The following is a 14,912-nucleotide window of genomic DNA, read 5'->3' as shown; positions in this document are numbered from 1 at the left end:
TATTCACGCTCTTTTAAAAAAAAGGAACCATAACATTCCTACATACATTATTATATAAAACTGTGATGAAATATAATCTTTTCTAGAACCTAAGACCTCCCAAACGTTTTGTCACAATAGGGTAAGAACTCACATGCCAAATCTTGAAGTAAATCACCTGTCCCGTATACAGGACGGCGCCAGTTAAGCATTGATCCTCGAGGAACAGAAAGTCATTTTATATTGTCAGTGCTTATGCTCTCACCGTTCTCTTTCTCTTTCAGGTATGCTGACACCAGGTCATGCAGAAACATGATGAGCTCTGCATCCATGGTAACACAGATGTGATCAGTGAACTCTGTCACCACGCTGCACTCCACTTTGGGTTTACTGCCGGCATCTACAACACACCTCACAGTCAACACTCAATACACATTAAACAGATTTGTTTATCCTAATCTGCTTAGCACACACAGTGTGCGTGTGTTCTCTGGGAATCTGCTATTACGTGTTTTTTTTGATCAAACAGAATACAAATATCTGCAGTTGTACCTTCTCTATACTAATGTGAAATGAAAAAGTATCGTACCACTGAGAGAAGGTTCCTCTGGTTCCTGTACATGGATGGATTTGAACTGGAGTTGCATTTTGGGAAGGGCAAAGATGGTCTCGGTTTCATGGTTGTAGCTGGAGGAGCCTCTGAAGCCACTCATAAGACTTGAGCTCTTCGCTGCTGCTCCGCTTTCTGAATTATTCCCATCCACGTTCCGTAGCAGGTTCAGCTCTGGTCCAAGTAAAAACATAAAATGAACATGTACAATGAACAGTGATCACAGACCCGAGTGTAGTATTTTCTTTGGTGCTAAGTGACGCACACCTTCGGTTCTCATGGCAGTGACGTAGTTGAACCATTCTTTGACTGTGGCCACCCCGTGCGGTGGGTTTTCGTGTCGCCGGCGGGTAACCTTGGTGATGGTCGCCATGGGACTCTCCAGAGCACCGCAAGGCTTGGTTACCATGGTGTTATGACCCAGGTGAAAGTCAAGGGTCTGAACAATGTACGTTGAGTCATCACTGGAACCTACGCAAACAGAACCTGTTCATCATCGTCTGTGATTTACAATCAGCTTGATGAAAGTAAGCAACGCCAATCGTATCAAAGACACGTACCATCCTCCCAGATCTTCTGTGCTTCAGTCCAGAAGGCGATGTTGGGCTCTTCGAGGTGGAACAGCACCCAGGATTTGGAACGGAAGTTGGGGCCATGGAAACAAGCCAACGTCATGTGGTTGCCATGGAGACTCATGGAGCCGCCCAGCTGCACAGCATCCTCTGGTAGAGGCATCTGGAAGAGGGAGATGTGACATCCCGCCACCATCTTCAACACATTGGGCCAATGCCTGTGATGAGCTGCGTCCATATCTGCGAGAAAAGGAATGCATGATTGTATTTTCGATATAATATCTTCTCTTTACACATGTGATGAAAACAATTGTGATGCAAGTAAAGCAAAATACAAAAGCACACTAACAAAGTTCGGCTCCTTTGTCTGTGTTGATGACGGGGGTTTTGGGAGGCACGTAGGGCACCGGACCCCAGGTGGACAGTGCCCGCTTGCTGGTGTCAAACTGCTGCGTGAAGAACTCCTGAAGCTTCATGCCGATCTTTATCAGATCAGGAGTGGTGGATCGGGAGATGATCACCTGGAATATGTCCCACTGCAGGTCTCCGTGCACAAAGATCTCACTGGAGAACACACATCAGACCATCAGTTTTATGTCGATGTAAGTAGTCTTGGCGGGTCTTTCGGTTCTGCTTACCTTTTCTCAGATAGATTGGCCTCAGTGGTGCAGAGGTTCACCTTCCACTCATCTTGAAGCTGGAGGTCAGCATTGCTAAAGATGCCCATCAATATGCTGGAGCCCATATAGTCCAGCCGAGCCTCTGTGGAGCCCATGGTGATCTGGATCTTGTGGCTGGGCTGTTGATTTGGATGCTCTGAAATGTGGGCTAGAAGAACCATCCGGTATTAGATATCGAGGAGAAAGTCTCATTTACTGAAAGATGAATGGAAAGATGGATACTGAAGAGGAATTGTGCACTTACAGACCATCTCCAGAGTGTTGACATCAATGTTGCCACCCACCACACCTCCTTTGGAATCCAGTTTGGATCGACCGAGTCCAATAGACATGCTGATCTCCCGATCTCTGTTACTGCCAACTGACAGACGGCCCTGGCTCTTCAATCCACTCGTTGTCCAACTGTTTACAAACACATTAAACAGAGATATTTTACAGTTAATCCATTCGTCTGTTTAGATACGTAAAGTTGTGCGGTGGGAGTTTACGCACGTATTGTTGCCCATCACGTTGCTCATGTTCATCTGGACATTAAGCTGTTTAAGGTTGATGGCAAAGACAACCAGCGTCTCCCACGGTGACCCCAGCTGTGCAGCTGCTTTTCCATTCCGGAATGATGGGGTTGAGGTCTTGGTGACCGAATCTGTCAAAATATATTGTCATGTAATATATCTTAAGGCACATTTAAGACATGTATCAGAATTTAGGGATGTAAAATGATTCATCGCATCCAGATTAAAAATTTGTTTAAATAATACTGTAAATATCTGTGAATATTCATTTTGTATGTATATACACATAAATGTATACATATTTAGGAAATACTTCAATATATTAATATATATTTACCAATCATTTAAATGATATATAATTGTTTAATATAATTGTTTCTTAAATGTATGCATGTATGTGTATTTGTTCATAAATACAAATGAATGTGCAGAGTACACATATACATACATTTTGTGACCTCAAACTTTTATTATGGATGCGATTTATCGCGATTATTGTTTGACAGCCCTATATAGAATTATGGTGATTGTTTTATGACATGACATCCGTTTAATTCTATTGGTTGAGCTGGCAACATGTGACCTGGGTCAACATGAATACATTTATATTTTAGTAATTTTATTCTTTTATCACCCTCGCAGGGGTTCAGTTTTCTTAATTCCTATCTCAATTCGTATTGTTAGTTTTATTTGACAGATCTATTAAATTATTATTCATTATCATACAGAATGTTCACTTAAACTCATTGAATACTGTTAATATTAAACAAAATAAATTGTATGGTACAATGTTTGTTTTTTAAACAAATCTGATATTTAATTCTTTCCCACCAGTGTTTTATTTTTTCAAGTAGCCAGCCATCGCCAGCATTTTTATGATATTCACCAAATTCGATTCTTTAAATGTTGAAACATATAAAATATTTTCAAAAGAAAGGCTCTTTTAAACAGATTTTTTTATCCCATCTTCATTTGTTTTTTGATCAACTCTCAAATGTGGATAGGTTTCTTCAAAAATACCAAATTTTAAGCTGACATAGTTGCATTTTTCTATAAGACTTTGCAGAGATCAGATTCAGAACGATGATACAAACACACACAGTATTTCCTGCTTTTAGATCAATTTATGCTGTACTGTCTTTATGATGGGTAACAGCACCACCTACTATAATAGACAGTATTGAAATATTTAATATCAGTTATCAAACTGAAATTTTACTCTATGATATTGTGAACCAGTTTTGTGTATTGAATCCTGAATAGACCATATCATTGGATCCCAATAACAAACCCCAAATTCCATGCAGTTAGCACTGAAGATGCATTGTGACTCCTATGAGACTTCTTCATAATGACTCTCCACAACAAAAAACATGCAAATACTGTATGTCAGTCATGTGTAGTTCAGCGTGTGCATGCCCACCTCTACGCGGCGCTGAAGAGTCTGACACACTGCGGGAACGACCTGTGGCGGGAGATTTAAGGTGGGCGTGGCTTGTTGTGGCATCACTGAAGACCGAGGAGGAGGGGTGTTGAGTGGTCTGACCGTCCCATGTTCTCCAATACGCTTTACGGCTGGACTCAGGAGAAAGGTGCTGGGCAATGCTCTCCACTGAGTCTGGTGTGGCAGGTCCTGATGCTACACACATTCACAGCAGTTATCATCATTAACGTTTCCAGCATTCAAATGCACAACAGCCGCATAACATTAAGAGTGTAAGTGTAACCTGGTAGGTTAATGGTCTGGTCTCCTAGAAACAATCTCCTGGCGATGCTCCGACGGTACCAAGCTCGTGGGAATGCAAGAATCTCACTGAGGCGTCTCATGTCGTACTTAAAGGATGCGGAACCGATATCACACACAGCTATTGAATCACAAAGCCACATGTATATAAATATATATTAACGTAATACATTGTTTAAACCAATTCAATTCTAAATTCAGATGCATTTAGATACAAGAGGGATTCACCTGAGATATTGATAAGAGTTGTGTCCATCTTCCCACCCTTGCCGGCAAGTAAGGTATCAATAAATGCAGGACACCCTGCCCTTCTCATTCGGGACAGACTGACTTTCACAAACTCTAAGTTAATGGAGAGAGAGTCTTTCCTGCCTGTGACTGAAGAGGCCTCGTCCTCAACAGATCCTGAAAACAGACAATAACATGCTTGTCTTACAATGCTCATCCATATCAATAACTGTACAGTGATACACCCTAAATGAAACAATCCAGAAAGCAAAAATAATTGATTAAATATTTAATCGTTGTTAAATTGATCTTAATGTTGATTCAGCATTAAAGGTCTTGTGTATAAAAGCAACGGCTCACTCCACACTCTCCTTCCCTTTCGACGCAAATGGTGGCTGACACAGGAATACGGTCAGGGCTGAACAATTTGCCCCAAAATCTAAATCTCAATTGATTGAACATTTTCTCTCGCTTACGATAACTGAACGATAATTATGTTTTTGTTTAAAAAAAATCTGATCTAGTTCACTGACACGGCTTGTAGTGTAAATATATATTTTTCAGTCACACTTTACTTTACGGTCCAATTCTCGGTATTAATAAACCATTAATTATGACTTTTGCCTCCGTAAACTTGCTGCTTAATAATAGTTGTTAAGGTAGTTGTTAGGTTTAGGTTTAGGTAGGGTTAGGGAAGTAGAATATGGTCATGTTGAATATGTGCTTTATAATTACTAATAAACAGCCAATTTGCTAAAAATAGGCATCTAATAAGCAACTAGTTAATAGTGAGAATTGGTCCCTATACTAAAGTGTGACTCATTTTTCTAATTAAACGATATCTTGTATTATTGTTAAATAATCAAAGGAAATACCAACTATTTATGGTTACTTATTGAACATTTCGAACAATGCACATCTTTGTGTTATTTTTTGGAAACATTGCCTAAGTTCTACAGTCTTCAACTGCAGCAAATGTAACACAAATCAGCTAATCATCTGTCTGCATGTGGCGTTAGAAACCGGGTGTACTTTAGGGCCCTGGAGACAAGGCCTGCATTACTAAGAGCTGTCCCATGAAAGAAATGGACGGAGTTGAACTGAGTTTTTACAGTTGAATGGAGCTTAAAACTCACCAGTCCGTCTAAAGAAATATGTTTAAGTATTAAGTATTTATGCTTTCTTTAGACATACGTTTCATGTTTATGTGATAAGTATTTGCAGAGTTTTGGATCAGTTTAGTGATGGTTTTAGAAATATGGGAGTAGAGACAGTGACCGCTGATAATTCCCTGTGATAAATAGCTTCTTATACTGTCTTACATGTGTGTACGCCAAGAAATAATGCAGTATTATTTATATGAAAAAAGTGAGGTAGCGGGACATTAATTAAAGATCAATTAAAGATAAACTTAATTAAAGATTATAAATAAATAATCTTTGCTATGACAGAATGTTTGTTAGCGGCTCTTACCCAGTGGTCCTGGCCCAGGTGGGAGACCAGTGACTGCAGATTTTTGTTTGCCAGCTCCGTACGGGTGGAACACATAAAGAGAGAAATCTGACATACAGGCAGTGAAACTCAGACCCGATGAGTTAATGGGCGGGCCTGTTAGATCTGATTGGCTGCTGTGGTGTCGACTCCGCCCTAGAGGACTGCCTAACCCTGTGGATGGTGCTGGGGGGTGAAAGTTTCCATTAGAATTGACTGGTGTGACCAAAAATGTACAGTATATGATAGTACGGTCATGTGTCCACCAATGCATTTTTACCTGAGGCAAGTACATTTTACAATTGTGTGCAAAGGGGTATCGCATTTAAAAAAACAGCAGCTGGAGAGTCTCCAAGAGGTAAAATGTCAGGTTGTCCAATCATATTACAGGAGAGCCGGGACAAATACCACAATTATGGCACTTATTATTACTATGACACACATATCTTTGCCAGATATTTCATATTATGGAAACCAAAGCTGAAAAATGCTTTGGTGGACACAAGATTTGAGAAAATGTTATATTATGATAAATGTATATATCCTTAATATAATTATTTATACTGGAAAATTCATAAATAAGCATTGAACATGGAATTTCTACTTATCAATCTTAAGTCTATACACATCACAAAACATCAACCAACCTCATAAATCAAAGCACAGTTTTGTCCATTTGCTTCATTACAAACTCAAGTAAACTGAAATAAAATCCTTTAGGACACACAAACCTTTGCTTCCAGGCACTCTGTTGGCATTGTGTACTGATGGAGGTGTAGAGGAGGGTGTTTGCTGGCCGTCGGCCGGATATGTGGAGCTAGTGGGCTCAAGCTCACCCCTATTGGACGAGAAGACCAGGTCTAGAGAGGGAAGTTTCAGCATGCACTCGACTCGAGACATAGGCAGACAGCTGAATCGAATCTGAGATGGCTGTGAACAAACAAACGAACACAATGAAATTAACCAGACGCAGCTTTGGAAAAAGCACGAGCATACTGGAATGTTGTTAATATCTCACATACCTGCACTCTGACATATACCACCACATCCACAGGGAAAGAGGAGTATGGAGATGTAGCAGAGGACACAAGAGACACCTGAGACTCCTCCAGAGGATCCACAGAATCAAAGTGACCTACATCCTCCTCAGGGACATTCAGAGCTACACACACACACACACACACAAAGTATTAATCGGTTGTCATTTCTATAATTTTGAGGGATGCATTAGGGCACACTCACTGGTGTAGTTTCTGTCAACCGGCGTGATGGGAATGGTCTCGAGGGCTTTCTCCAGGAAGTCCAGCAGACATGGACTGATGACCATTTCCTCTGGCAGTGTTTGCAGAGCTACCCACGCATACAGTTTAGCCGTCTTCACCCCTACACCTGCCTTAGCTTTAGCTGTTCACAGGAAAAAAAACATAACAGCATTTAATATAGGAACCACAGGCCTAAAGTGACTTTTCATGCAATAAAAGGAGATTCAAACAGCCCATATGGCAAGCTAATGCAGCGCCAGCATGCATGTTATAAACATGACACAAAACAAAACAGCTCAAGATTTTTCAAAGCAAACAGAGATAAAACAGCAAGTCAGTGCAACCGCAGAGAAACATTAAAGGACATTTTCCAGTTTTTACTATTATTCATTATTTGTTTCATTCTATTGATTGATTAAAGAAAAGACAGAGTTTTGTTGATAAAATATTGCATACAATTAATATCAATAGTGAAAGCTTCTCACGGCAAGCAATTTCAACGAAGCTGAGAAAAAAGATCCACTGGGAAACAGAGTATGTGAGCTTTATCGAGTGGAAATAGAACAGGAATCTCATATTAACACCGGATGCGGCCCGATGCGACAATAGACTATACAACGCATTGGACCCCATTATACTGTTTAATTTTGTTCACACCGGACGTGTCAATCCCATTATAACAAGCCGTGTGTAATCGTGTCCGGTGTAGACACGGTGTAGGAAATGTATATTTATTTAGTCGAAAAATATGTTTCTTTTAAAAATATGTTTTTCTCTCAATCCAAAATCACTCTGACAATACACATTAAAGGGATAGTTCACCCATAATAAAAAAATCTCAGATTTTTTTATTCACCTTCAAGTCATTCAAAAACTGTATATGACACTTTTTTCTGTGGAACACAAAAGAAGATATTTTGAGAAATATCTCCGTGTTTTTGCATCCATACAATGGAAGCCAATGGGGACAAATGTTGTTTTGTAACGCTCTTCAAAATATCTTGTTTTGTGTTCCCCTGAAGAAAGAAAATCATACGGGTTTGGATCGACATGACTGTAAATAAATTTTAAAATCATTTTCCTTTTTTGATGAACTATCCCTTTAAATTCCATATAGCAAATCCTTCCGCAAATAAAATCACTTGCCCCGCCTCTCAATTCGGTTACTTAAACTATGCTCTAATATTAAGATCTGTATTTGTGTTGGAAAGTGACGATTTTGCATGTGATCCCTAAACTCAAACATAAAAAATTTACAGTTATTCATTCATAACTTGTCATGTAATGTTTCCTGTATAGTTTAATAGATTGATTCAGTTACGCATCCTGAATTACATTACTTAATTATGTGATGTGCAACTAATCTCCGCCCTCTCTCAGTGGGTTGTGGGTAATTTCAGCTGTTGAGTGTGCATTGATAGAAAGTATAGTATCCAAACTGGGACGCGGGGTTTAGTGGCAAGGAGTGGCAAATGGACATCCTGGAGGGGAGTCGGGGCTGGATTGATAACAAATGGGAGCCGGGCTGTTGCCCCGACACACATATTCTGTTGAGAAACAGTGGAAAAGATCCTGGGGAAATTGTAAGCGCTGCTCGGTGAACACTAAGCTAATCATGTAGTACACTGAGCTGAAAAGTGAATGCCATGCTCCAGTGAAAGAGACTATGCAGGAAGCCAGCAGCGGTGGAAGACATATGAAGAGATTGTGTACCTGAGGGGAGAGGAGGGGGAGGGGGGGAGAGGAGTGGGTAAGTCTTGCCAGGGCCTGTGGCTGGCGGTGCTGGTGCATCACTCATACCATACAGCTTGGATTCTTTGGACAGGGTTCTGGGAAGTGAGGAGCCGCGTGACGCGTTGGGTGATTCCGTTTTCAGCATCTTAGAGTTGTAGTGAAGCTGTGAACGGAGAGAAAGAGAATAACATCAGGCCTACATGATATCTGCTTGCTAGTTTGGATGAAATTTCCCAAGTTAGGGCTGAACGACTAAATGTATTTGCGATGAAATCGCGATGTGGTGAAATACGATTTTCTAATCGCAAGGACTGCAATTAATTATGGGGATGTACAGTGTAATGCGACCCTGCTCGTAGCTGAACAGTACCATCTCAAAAGCATTTAAAATGCATTGATGATGCTCAACAGGACGTGGCACTGTAGAAACATTAGTGTAGAAGAGCAACAGCACGTCAGTTGTGACTATTTTGGCTGTTTTGTGTAGATAATGCTGCGCAGTGTCGGGTATTGTGTGTGATAACAATAATGCTGCCTCAATGGGAAATACTACTAACATCATGCAGCACTTACACAATAATAAAAGACAATATATAAGATAATACATATATTAATAGTTTATATTTTTTTTAAAGATTGTCTTATAAGTTATCAGACAGTGTTTAAGTGTAAACAACATGTTTATATTTTATAACAGTAACTCTGAGTTACTGTGTGTGGTAAAGCCAAAGTTTTGTTTTATATTGATGTAATGTACACTTTTTTTCTATTATTAATGACTTTCATGTTACACCAAGCTTATTTGTCAGTGCTTTATGTCATGATTACATGGCTAGACATTTAACAAATCATTCAATATATTAGTATGATATAGTATATGATTGGGGTAGTTCTATAAAAATATGTCAATCAATTCATGAATCAACTAATATCATCTTAAGCCTGGCCTATAGTTTATGGTAAATCTGTTTAATATTGCCATGGTTATAATGAATTATTGATTTTCTAAATTAAATAATACAGAAGATAAGGTAAAGAATGATAAAAAGTGAATTGCAATCGCGATATTGATAATAAAAAAATCTAAATCGTTCAGCCCTTACCCAAGCGATCCAACGCTTATTTTTGCCTTCAAAACATTTGACAGTGTTTGTGTTTTTAACCCCATTATTTCAGACCTTAACATCCACTCCAGGAATGTAAAAGACAGTTGTCTCGATGTCGCTGGTCTTGCTCTGCAGCGATGTGGGAAATCTCTTTGCATTTAGCAAATGAGAGCTGGAGGCAAAACCTGGCTGCAGCTTCCGTTTCTTAGGAGGAGAGTCCTGGTCCAGACTCCTGGAGCTCCGTTCACAACTCCTACACGACATCGAGACACAATGTAAAAACTTAATGCATATAGAAACAATTAACATGCCTGATCAACACAGCCCAATCCAAGAGAAAAAAGTGTTTTCGAAGGACCAAGAATTAATGTGTTTAAGTATTTTCTGACGGTTAATAAAACACAACAGATGGGAGCTGCCAAACGCATTTACCTTCTCAGCGCAATATCTTCATGTTCAGGCGGCTGGGTGCTGGGGTGCAGCACACACTTGCCGCTGTCGATTTCAACACGGACGTCCAACTCAAAGTCAATGTTCCGTTCACTGGTCGGTGCTAATCCTCCACGCTGAGGGGACGTGGCCGGCCAACGCTCACTGAATAACGCGGTCAATCCTGTCGGTTTCCTCTGAGAGCCCCTGAGAAACGCATAAACACACACATGTTCAGATCAGGGAGCATTGGCAATATTTTCTATTGAATACACTTGTATTGCATGTTGAACGCACCCTGGTCTGCGGAAGTAGCTTTGCGGTCTGTCTCTGTCAAACTCATCTTCTTTATCCGAATCTTCCGAGGAAGTTGAGGACAGGTCTTCACGGCGACCGTCATCAGGCTGGAAGGGAACGCTTGGTGAGAAGACTGCGGGTGTGCCAGGAGCACTGAACACTGAGCATGATGGGTAATGGGCAGGATCATCAGTGGTGACAGACAACAGGTCCATCTCTGTCTCCTCCGGGAACTTTAACAACCAGCGAGAGCCAACAATCAGAACATCTTTCTGTGCTTCTATCCATCTATACATCCATTCATCTCTCCTAACATATTCACTTCTATAAGTAAACTAAACCCATATTCTGTCTGTGAATTTCACAATACGTCCATGTTATATTTGTAGCATTAAATATAACAAAAACAAAAACTTTTACAAAGAAATGCTTCGTTCTCAATGGTGGCCAAAAACTTGGTTACAAGCATTTGTCTAAATATATTTCTCTGTGTTCATCAGAATAAAGACATTTGTACAGGTTTGGAACAACTCGAGGGTAAATGATAACAGAATTTTCATTTTTGGGTGAAGTGTCCCATTAAGACAATGTTAAAGTCTACTTCAAAGACCATGAAGATTTTCTTTTGCACTGTGATACTTTTTTGATATATAACATGACAGGTTTTGTGAGATTCACCAAGGATCAAAGGGCACTAACTACTCTACTGGGTCAATTCTAAGGGTTTGGGTTAGTCCTTTAAAATTATGCATATAATGCATATGGAAAAATGTCTTGACTTGAAGATCGCTTGAACTAAACCTGACAAGCAGATCTATCATTCACAAAACAAAATTCCCCTCATTCATATGTCTGTTATTTACAATTTTTTCCTCAACTGAGCATCTTATTAAATGGAGTTTAAATGGAAGAATCATTTAGTTATATTTACCTAATAATTTCTGTAAGTATAACTCTGTCTTTCTGTTTATGTACACAAAACCTCAACTCAAACTGACTGCCAGTTGACACTGTATCTGTTGGCTGAGGCTCATATAACCAAGTTAGCATTCTGAGGAAAATCTTCCACTAAGACCCAGAGGAGGAGAGAGGGATGAGAAATGATAAGATGGACAGATGACATCATCATGAAACAGCAGCAGGGCAATGGATGAAGATCAAGATCCATCCATACATCTTAAAGAAGCAAGAACTGTTTAAAATGACACCAACAGCAGCTTTAGCACATGGAGGGCCTCGATCATGAAACATTTGTTAATATATGAGTCATTTGCGAGTGAAACAGACCTTCCTGAACCGGATGTTGCGATCATTTTAACTTCCGTATTCTGACGCATTTCCAAGTGAGGTTGAATCTCAAATTATAAAAAACCGGCGGCCGTGGCTTGCATTGCAAACTGCAAATTGATTGGATGCATAATAGGATACAAACTTTTTCTTGAATCCTAAAATGTATGTTAGAATGACGAATGATTTACACAAACATTTGTTCCGCTCGTGTTTCATGAATGAGACCCATGGACAGTGTGAGTATAAGCAAGTGCAAGTGATAGAGAGTGAGACCTCATTCCACCTTCAGAGATGTTGTGCCTTGATTCAGTTTGGGAAAAAAGCCAAAGTGACGGTTTAAAAGGGTGTCAATCATAAAAGTTGACCTGTGATTTTTGATTGGGTTTTAAAAAGGCAGATTCAGTCTTGAGATGTTCATGCACAGATGAGTAATACAGGAGAGTCAAAGATGATTCAGAGATTTGAATCAGATCGGTTTTCTCCGGTACCTTAAAAACAGAGTCAGCTGGACTTGGGGTGTCCAGAGCCACACTACCCGTCTTAAACACAAACAGACTCATAAAAACCAATCCAAAAATAAAACTGATATTCAGCACATGACCACGAAGATGTGTTCAGTACAGTGTGATCTCATCAAAGCTCTTTGAATAGGTGAAGCAGTAAAAGCACAAAGTGTTTGTGTGTATGTGCTTGGAGTAACATTATCCTTATTCACTTCATTCAACAAAAATGGAAAATGGCACTAACAAAGATGAATATGGCAATGAACAAAAGCACACATTCTAGCACACACAGATCTGCACACTACCGTGTCGATGTTGAAGGTGACCCGTGGTGCTGGAGATGCTACATCTACTTTGACGTCTGGCAGGTCATCCCTGTAGATTCAATGAGTCAATGAATTAACTGAGGATGCTAATGTTTGCGCGAGTAATTTTGTGTCTGTGTGTTTACCTGGGTCTGTCGGTTCTCTTCATTGGTGGTCTGCCTGTTGTTGAGATGCTTTTGGACCTGCTGTTACTGTAGCTGGGCTTATACCCTAAACCCCACTTATCCTTCAGTGACGCCGCCTGAAACAAAACATGCACAAAAACATTTAGCATCATATCATAACATGTAATAAGGCGGTAATAAAGCTGAATTACAGCCGTCTTACCCGCATGCTTGAGCGCCGTAGTTTTTTGCGCACGTCCCTTCGGATATCATTGACGGCAACAGATTCCAACTGCTGATAACGCTGGATTTCCTGGTTTATAGTGCCTTCACTTGCTCCCAGTTTCCTTAAAGTTTCCAAAAAAAAGAATTTTAAGGATTTTCTTTGTGCAGAAAACAATTAAGGTGCTCAATAATGTTTGAAACTTTGTGCTTACTTGAGATCATCTATGACTTTTGCCTGCTCATTGAGCTCTCTTATGTCCACCAGGCGCTTGGAAAATTTTCGTCCACGAGTGTCGTTTATCTGGTTGCTCATGACTGCCTGTCTGCGCAAGTCCACAGACTCCTGTATGGAGGAGATTATTGTTAAAACTGGGTGCCTAACATATAAGGAATACTCAAGGTTGGGCGGTATGACCAGAATTTTGCCATGGTTTGAAACCAACCATGGTAAACACATCACAATATAGTTAGATATAGATATCAAATTGTTGCTGGAAATTCCGCTTGTGAAATTTTGGATTTTCAACAATACAAAATAAAACGGTCATATCGCCCAACACATGATTCAACCTAAATCACGCAGACTGTAAAACACAGTCCGAAAGAATCATTCCAACACGTCAGACAAACAAAAATCACAACACCACCCAACAAACCAAACTGATTTAAGTTCAGCCAATCCATGAGAAATGCATAATTTGACAAGATGATTTGGCCGCTCATTTCTCATGGACAGGAATCAGACAGGACTAACAAGCAGTAAGAAATTTCGGAATCCAGACTCCCTCTACGCATTTCATTTGCTCAAAACCAAGGCAGAGTTGTCAGCACACTTCAACAAGGGTTTAAGGGATTTGACTAATCTAAAGAGGAACTTCCACCCTCAGAGCATTAAAACAGAGAGAGAGAGAGAGAGAAAATGTAAGCAAACCAAGCAAACTGGAGCTGTAAGGTACATACACAGCCCCAGGATAAGGGCCTGGGATGTCTAGTTCGTTCTGCATTGGTAGTGGATGACAGGCGAACACTTCTCGACTTTAGCCGAGTGATTGTGGATGATGGAGAAATACTACGAGACTCAGAAGGTGAGGGGGGAGGGGAGCTGGGGCTAAAGCCCAGAATGCTTTTCATCAGCCGCTTCCTGAATGACAGTCTGGGACTGAGTTCACCTTCAGCACACTGTAAACATGGGCCGGTTGAAATTAAACAATGATGCACGCATCTACACAAACATTTAGCACACATTACACATACAAAGAATAAAACTTCACTTTTCCTGTCTAAAACACACAGGAATATAGAATATAGAAATAGAACCAAAAAACGGATCTACAAATAAATATCAAACAAAAAAAACATAAGCTCTTACCATGTGAATAGGGGGAGACATGCCGTCGCTCTCATCCTCGTCTGATAGGTCAGCCATGTTGGCAGAGTTTAGGTCTGTGATGTCATCACTGTCCTCTTCACCCGTAAGAGAAGTGAGCGTGTTGCCCAAAGCGTTCAGCCGCTTGCCGATGTTGGGGTCCATGTGCACATCGATACCACACATCTTCCACAGAACGTTCAGGGTCCATGTCCCTGCGCTACTGCTATCTGTTGTTCAAAAACATTTGACAAAATGTTACTCGGGTTCAAAAACATGGATTTCAAATCGACCCCTTTAATAACAAATATTATGGGTGTACGTTATTCCATATTGTGAAAATAAAGCATCTAAAATCTTAAACAAAATTAATAACTCTCTAAAAGATTCAACTGTTCTTCATGAACACCATATTTTATTCAATCTATGTTAAACCGATGAATAAAGCGTTTTG

At 40.1% G+C, this 14,912-nt stretch overlaps 1 protein-coding gene across 3 annotated transcripts in view; it reads right to left on the bottom strand.

The window, feature by feature from the left end:
• The window catches only part of kiaa1109 (KIAA1109 ortholog), a 52,897-nt gene that overhangs the window by 3,459 nt on the left and 34,526 nt on the right, over positions 1 to 14,912 (bottom strand). For 2 of the 3 annotated variants that reach the window (XM_056760088.1, XM_056760089.1), the window contains 26 exons: positions 14,462 to 14,688; positions 14,053 to 14,271; positions 13,305 to 13,435; positions 13,091 to 13,214; positions 12,889 to 13,004; positions 12,743 to 12,812; positions 12,423 to 12,473; positions 10,645 to 10,877; positions 10,351 to 10,554; positions 9,991 to 10,171; positions 8,792 to 8,975; positions 7,059 to 7,220; positions 6,839 to 6,978; positions 6,548 to 6,746; positions 5,799 to 6,002; positions 4,326 to 4,502; positions 4,081 to 4,218; positions 3,777 to 3,992; positions 2,334 to 2,484; positions 2,086 to 2,243; positions 1,800 to 1,989; positions 1,511 to 1,725; positions 1,150 to 1,401; positions 857 to 1,060; positions 569 to 763; positions 245 to 379 (listed from right to left, as the gene is read on the bottom strand). In XM_056760088.1, coding sequence (XP_056616066.1) covers positions 245 to 379; positions 569 to 763; positions 857 to 1,060; positions 1,150 to 1,401; positions 1,511 to 1,725; positions 1,800 to 1,989; positions 2,086 to 2,243; positions 2,334 to 2,484; positions 3,777 to 3,992; positions 4,081 to 4,218; positions 4,326 to 4,502; positions 5,799 to 6,002; positions 6,548 to 6,746; positions 6,839 to 6,978; positions 7,059 to 7,220; positions 8,792 to 8,975; positions 9,991 to 10,171; positions 10,351 to 10,554; positions 10,645 to 10,877; positions 12,423 to 12,473; positions 12,743 to 12,812; positions 12,889 to 13,004; positions 13,091 to 13,214; positions 13,305 to 13,435; positions 14,053 to 14,271; positions 14,462 to 14,688 — 4,476 coding nt within the window. The remainder of the gene's footprint in view (positions 1 to 244; positions 380 to 568; positions 764 to 856; positions 1,061 to 1,149; positions 1,402 to 1,510; positions 1,726 to 1,799; positions 1,990 to 2,085; positions 2,244 to 2,333; positions 2,485 to 3,776; positions 3,993 to 4,080; positions 4,219 to 4,325; positions 4,503 to 5,798; positions 6,003 to 6,547; positions 6,747 to 6,838; positions 6,979 to 7,058; positions 7,221 to 8,791; positions 8,976 to 9,990; positions 10,172 to 10,350; positions 10,555 to 10,644; positions 10,878 to 12,422; positions 12,474 to 12,742; positions 12,813 to 12,888; positions 13,005 to 13,090; positions 13,215 to 13,304; positions 13,436 to 14,052; positions 14,272 to 14,461; positions 14,689 to 14,912) is intronic. The other variant, XM_056760090.1, reaches the window with a different exon arrangement.

The sequence above is a fragment of the Triplophysa dalaica genome, chromosome 11 (assembly GCF_015846415.1).
Source record: "Triplophysa dalaica isolate WHDGS20190420 chromosome 11, ASM1584641v1, whole genome shotgun sequence".
Taxonomy (NCBI): Eukaryota; Metazoa; Chordata; class Actinopteri; order Cypriniformes; family Nemacheilidae; genus Triplophysa; species Triplophysa dalaica.
This window is presented reverse-complemented; position numbering and strand designations above follow the sequence as displayed.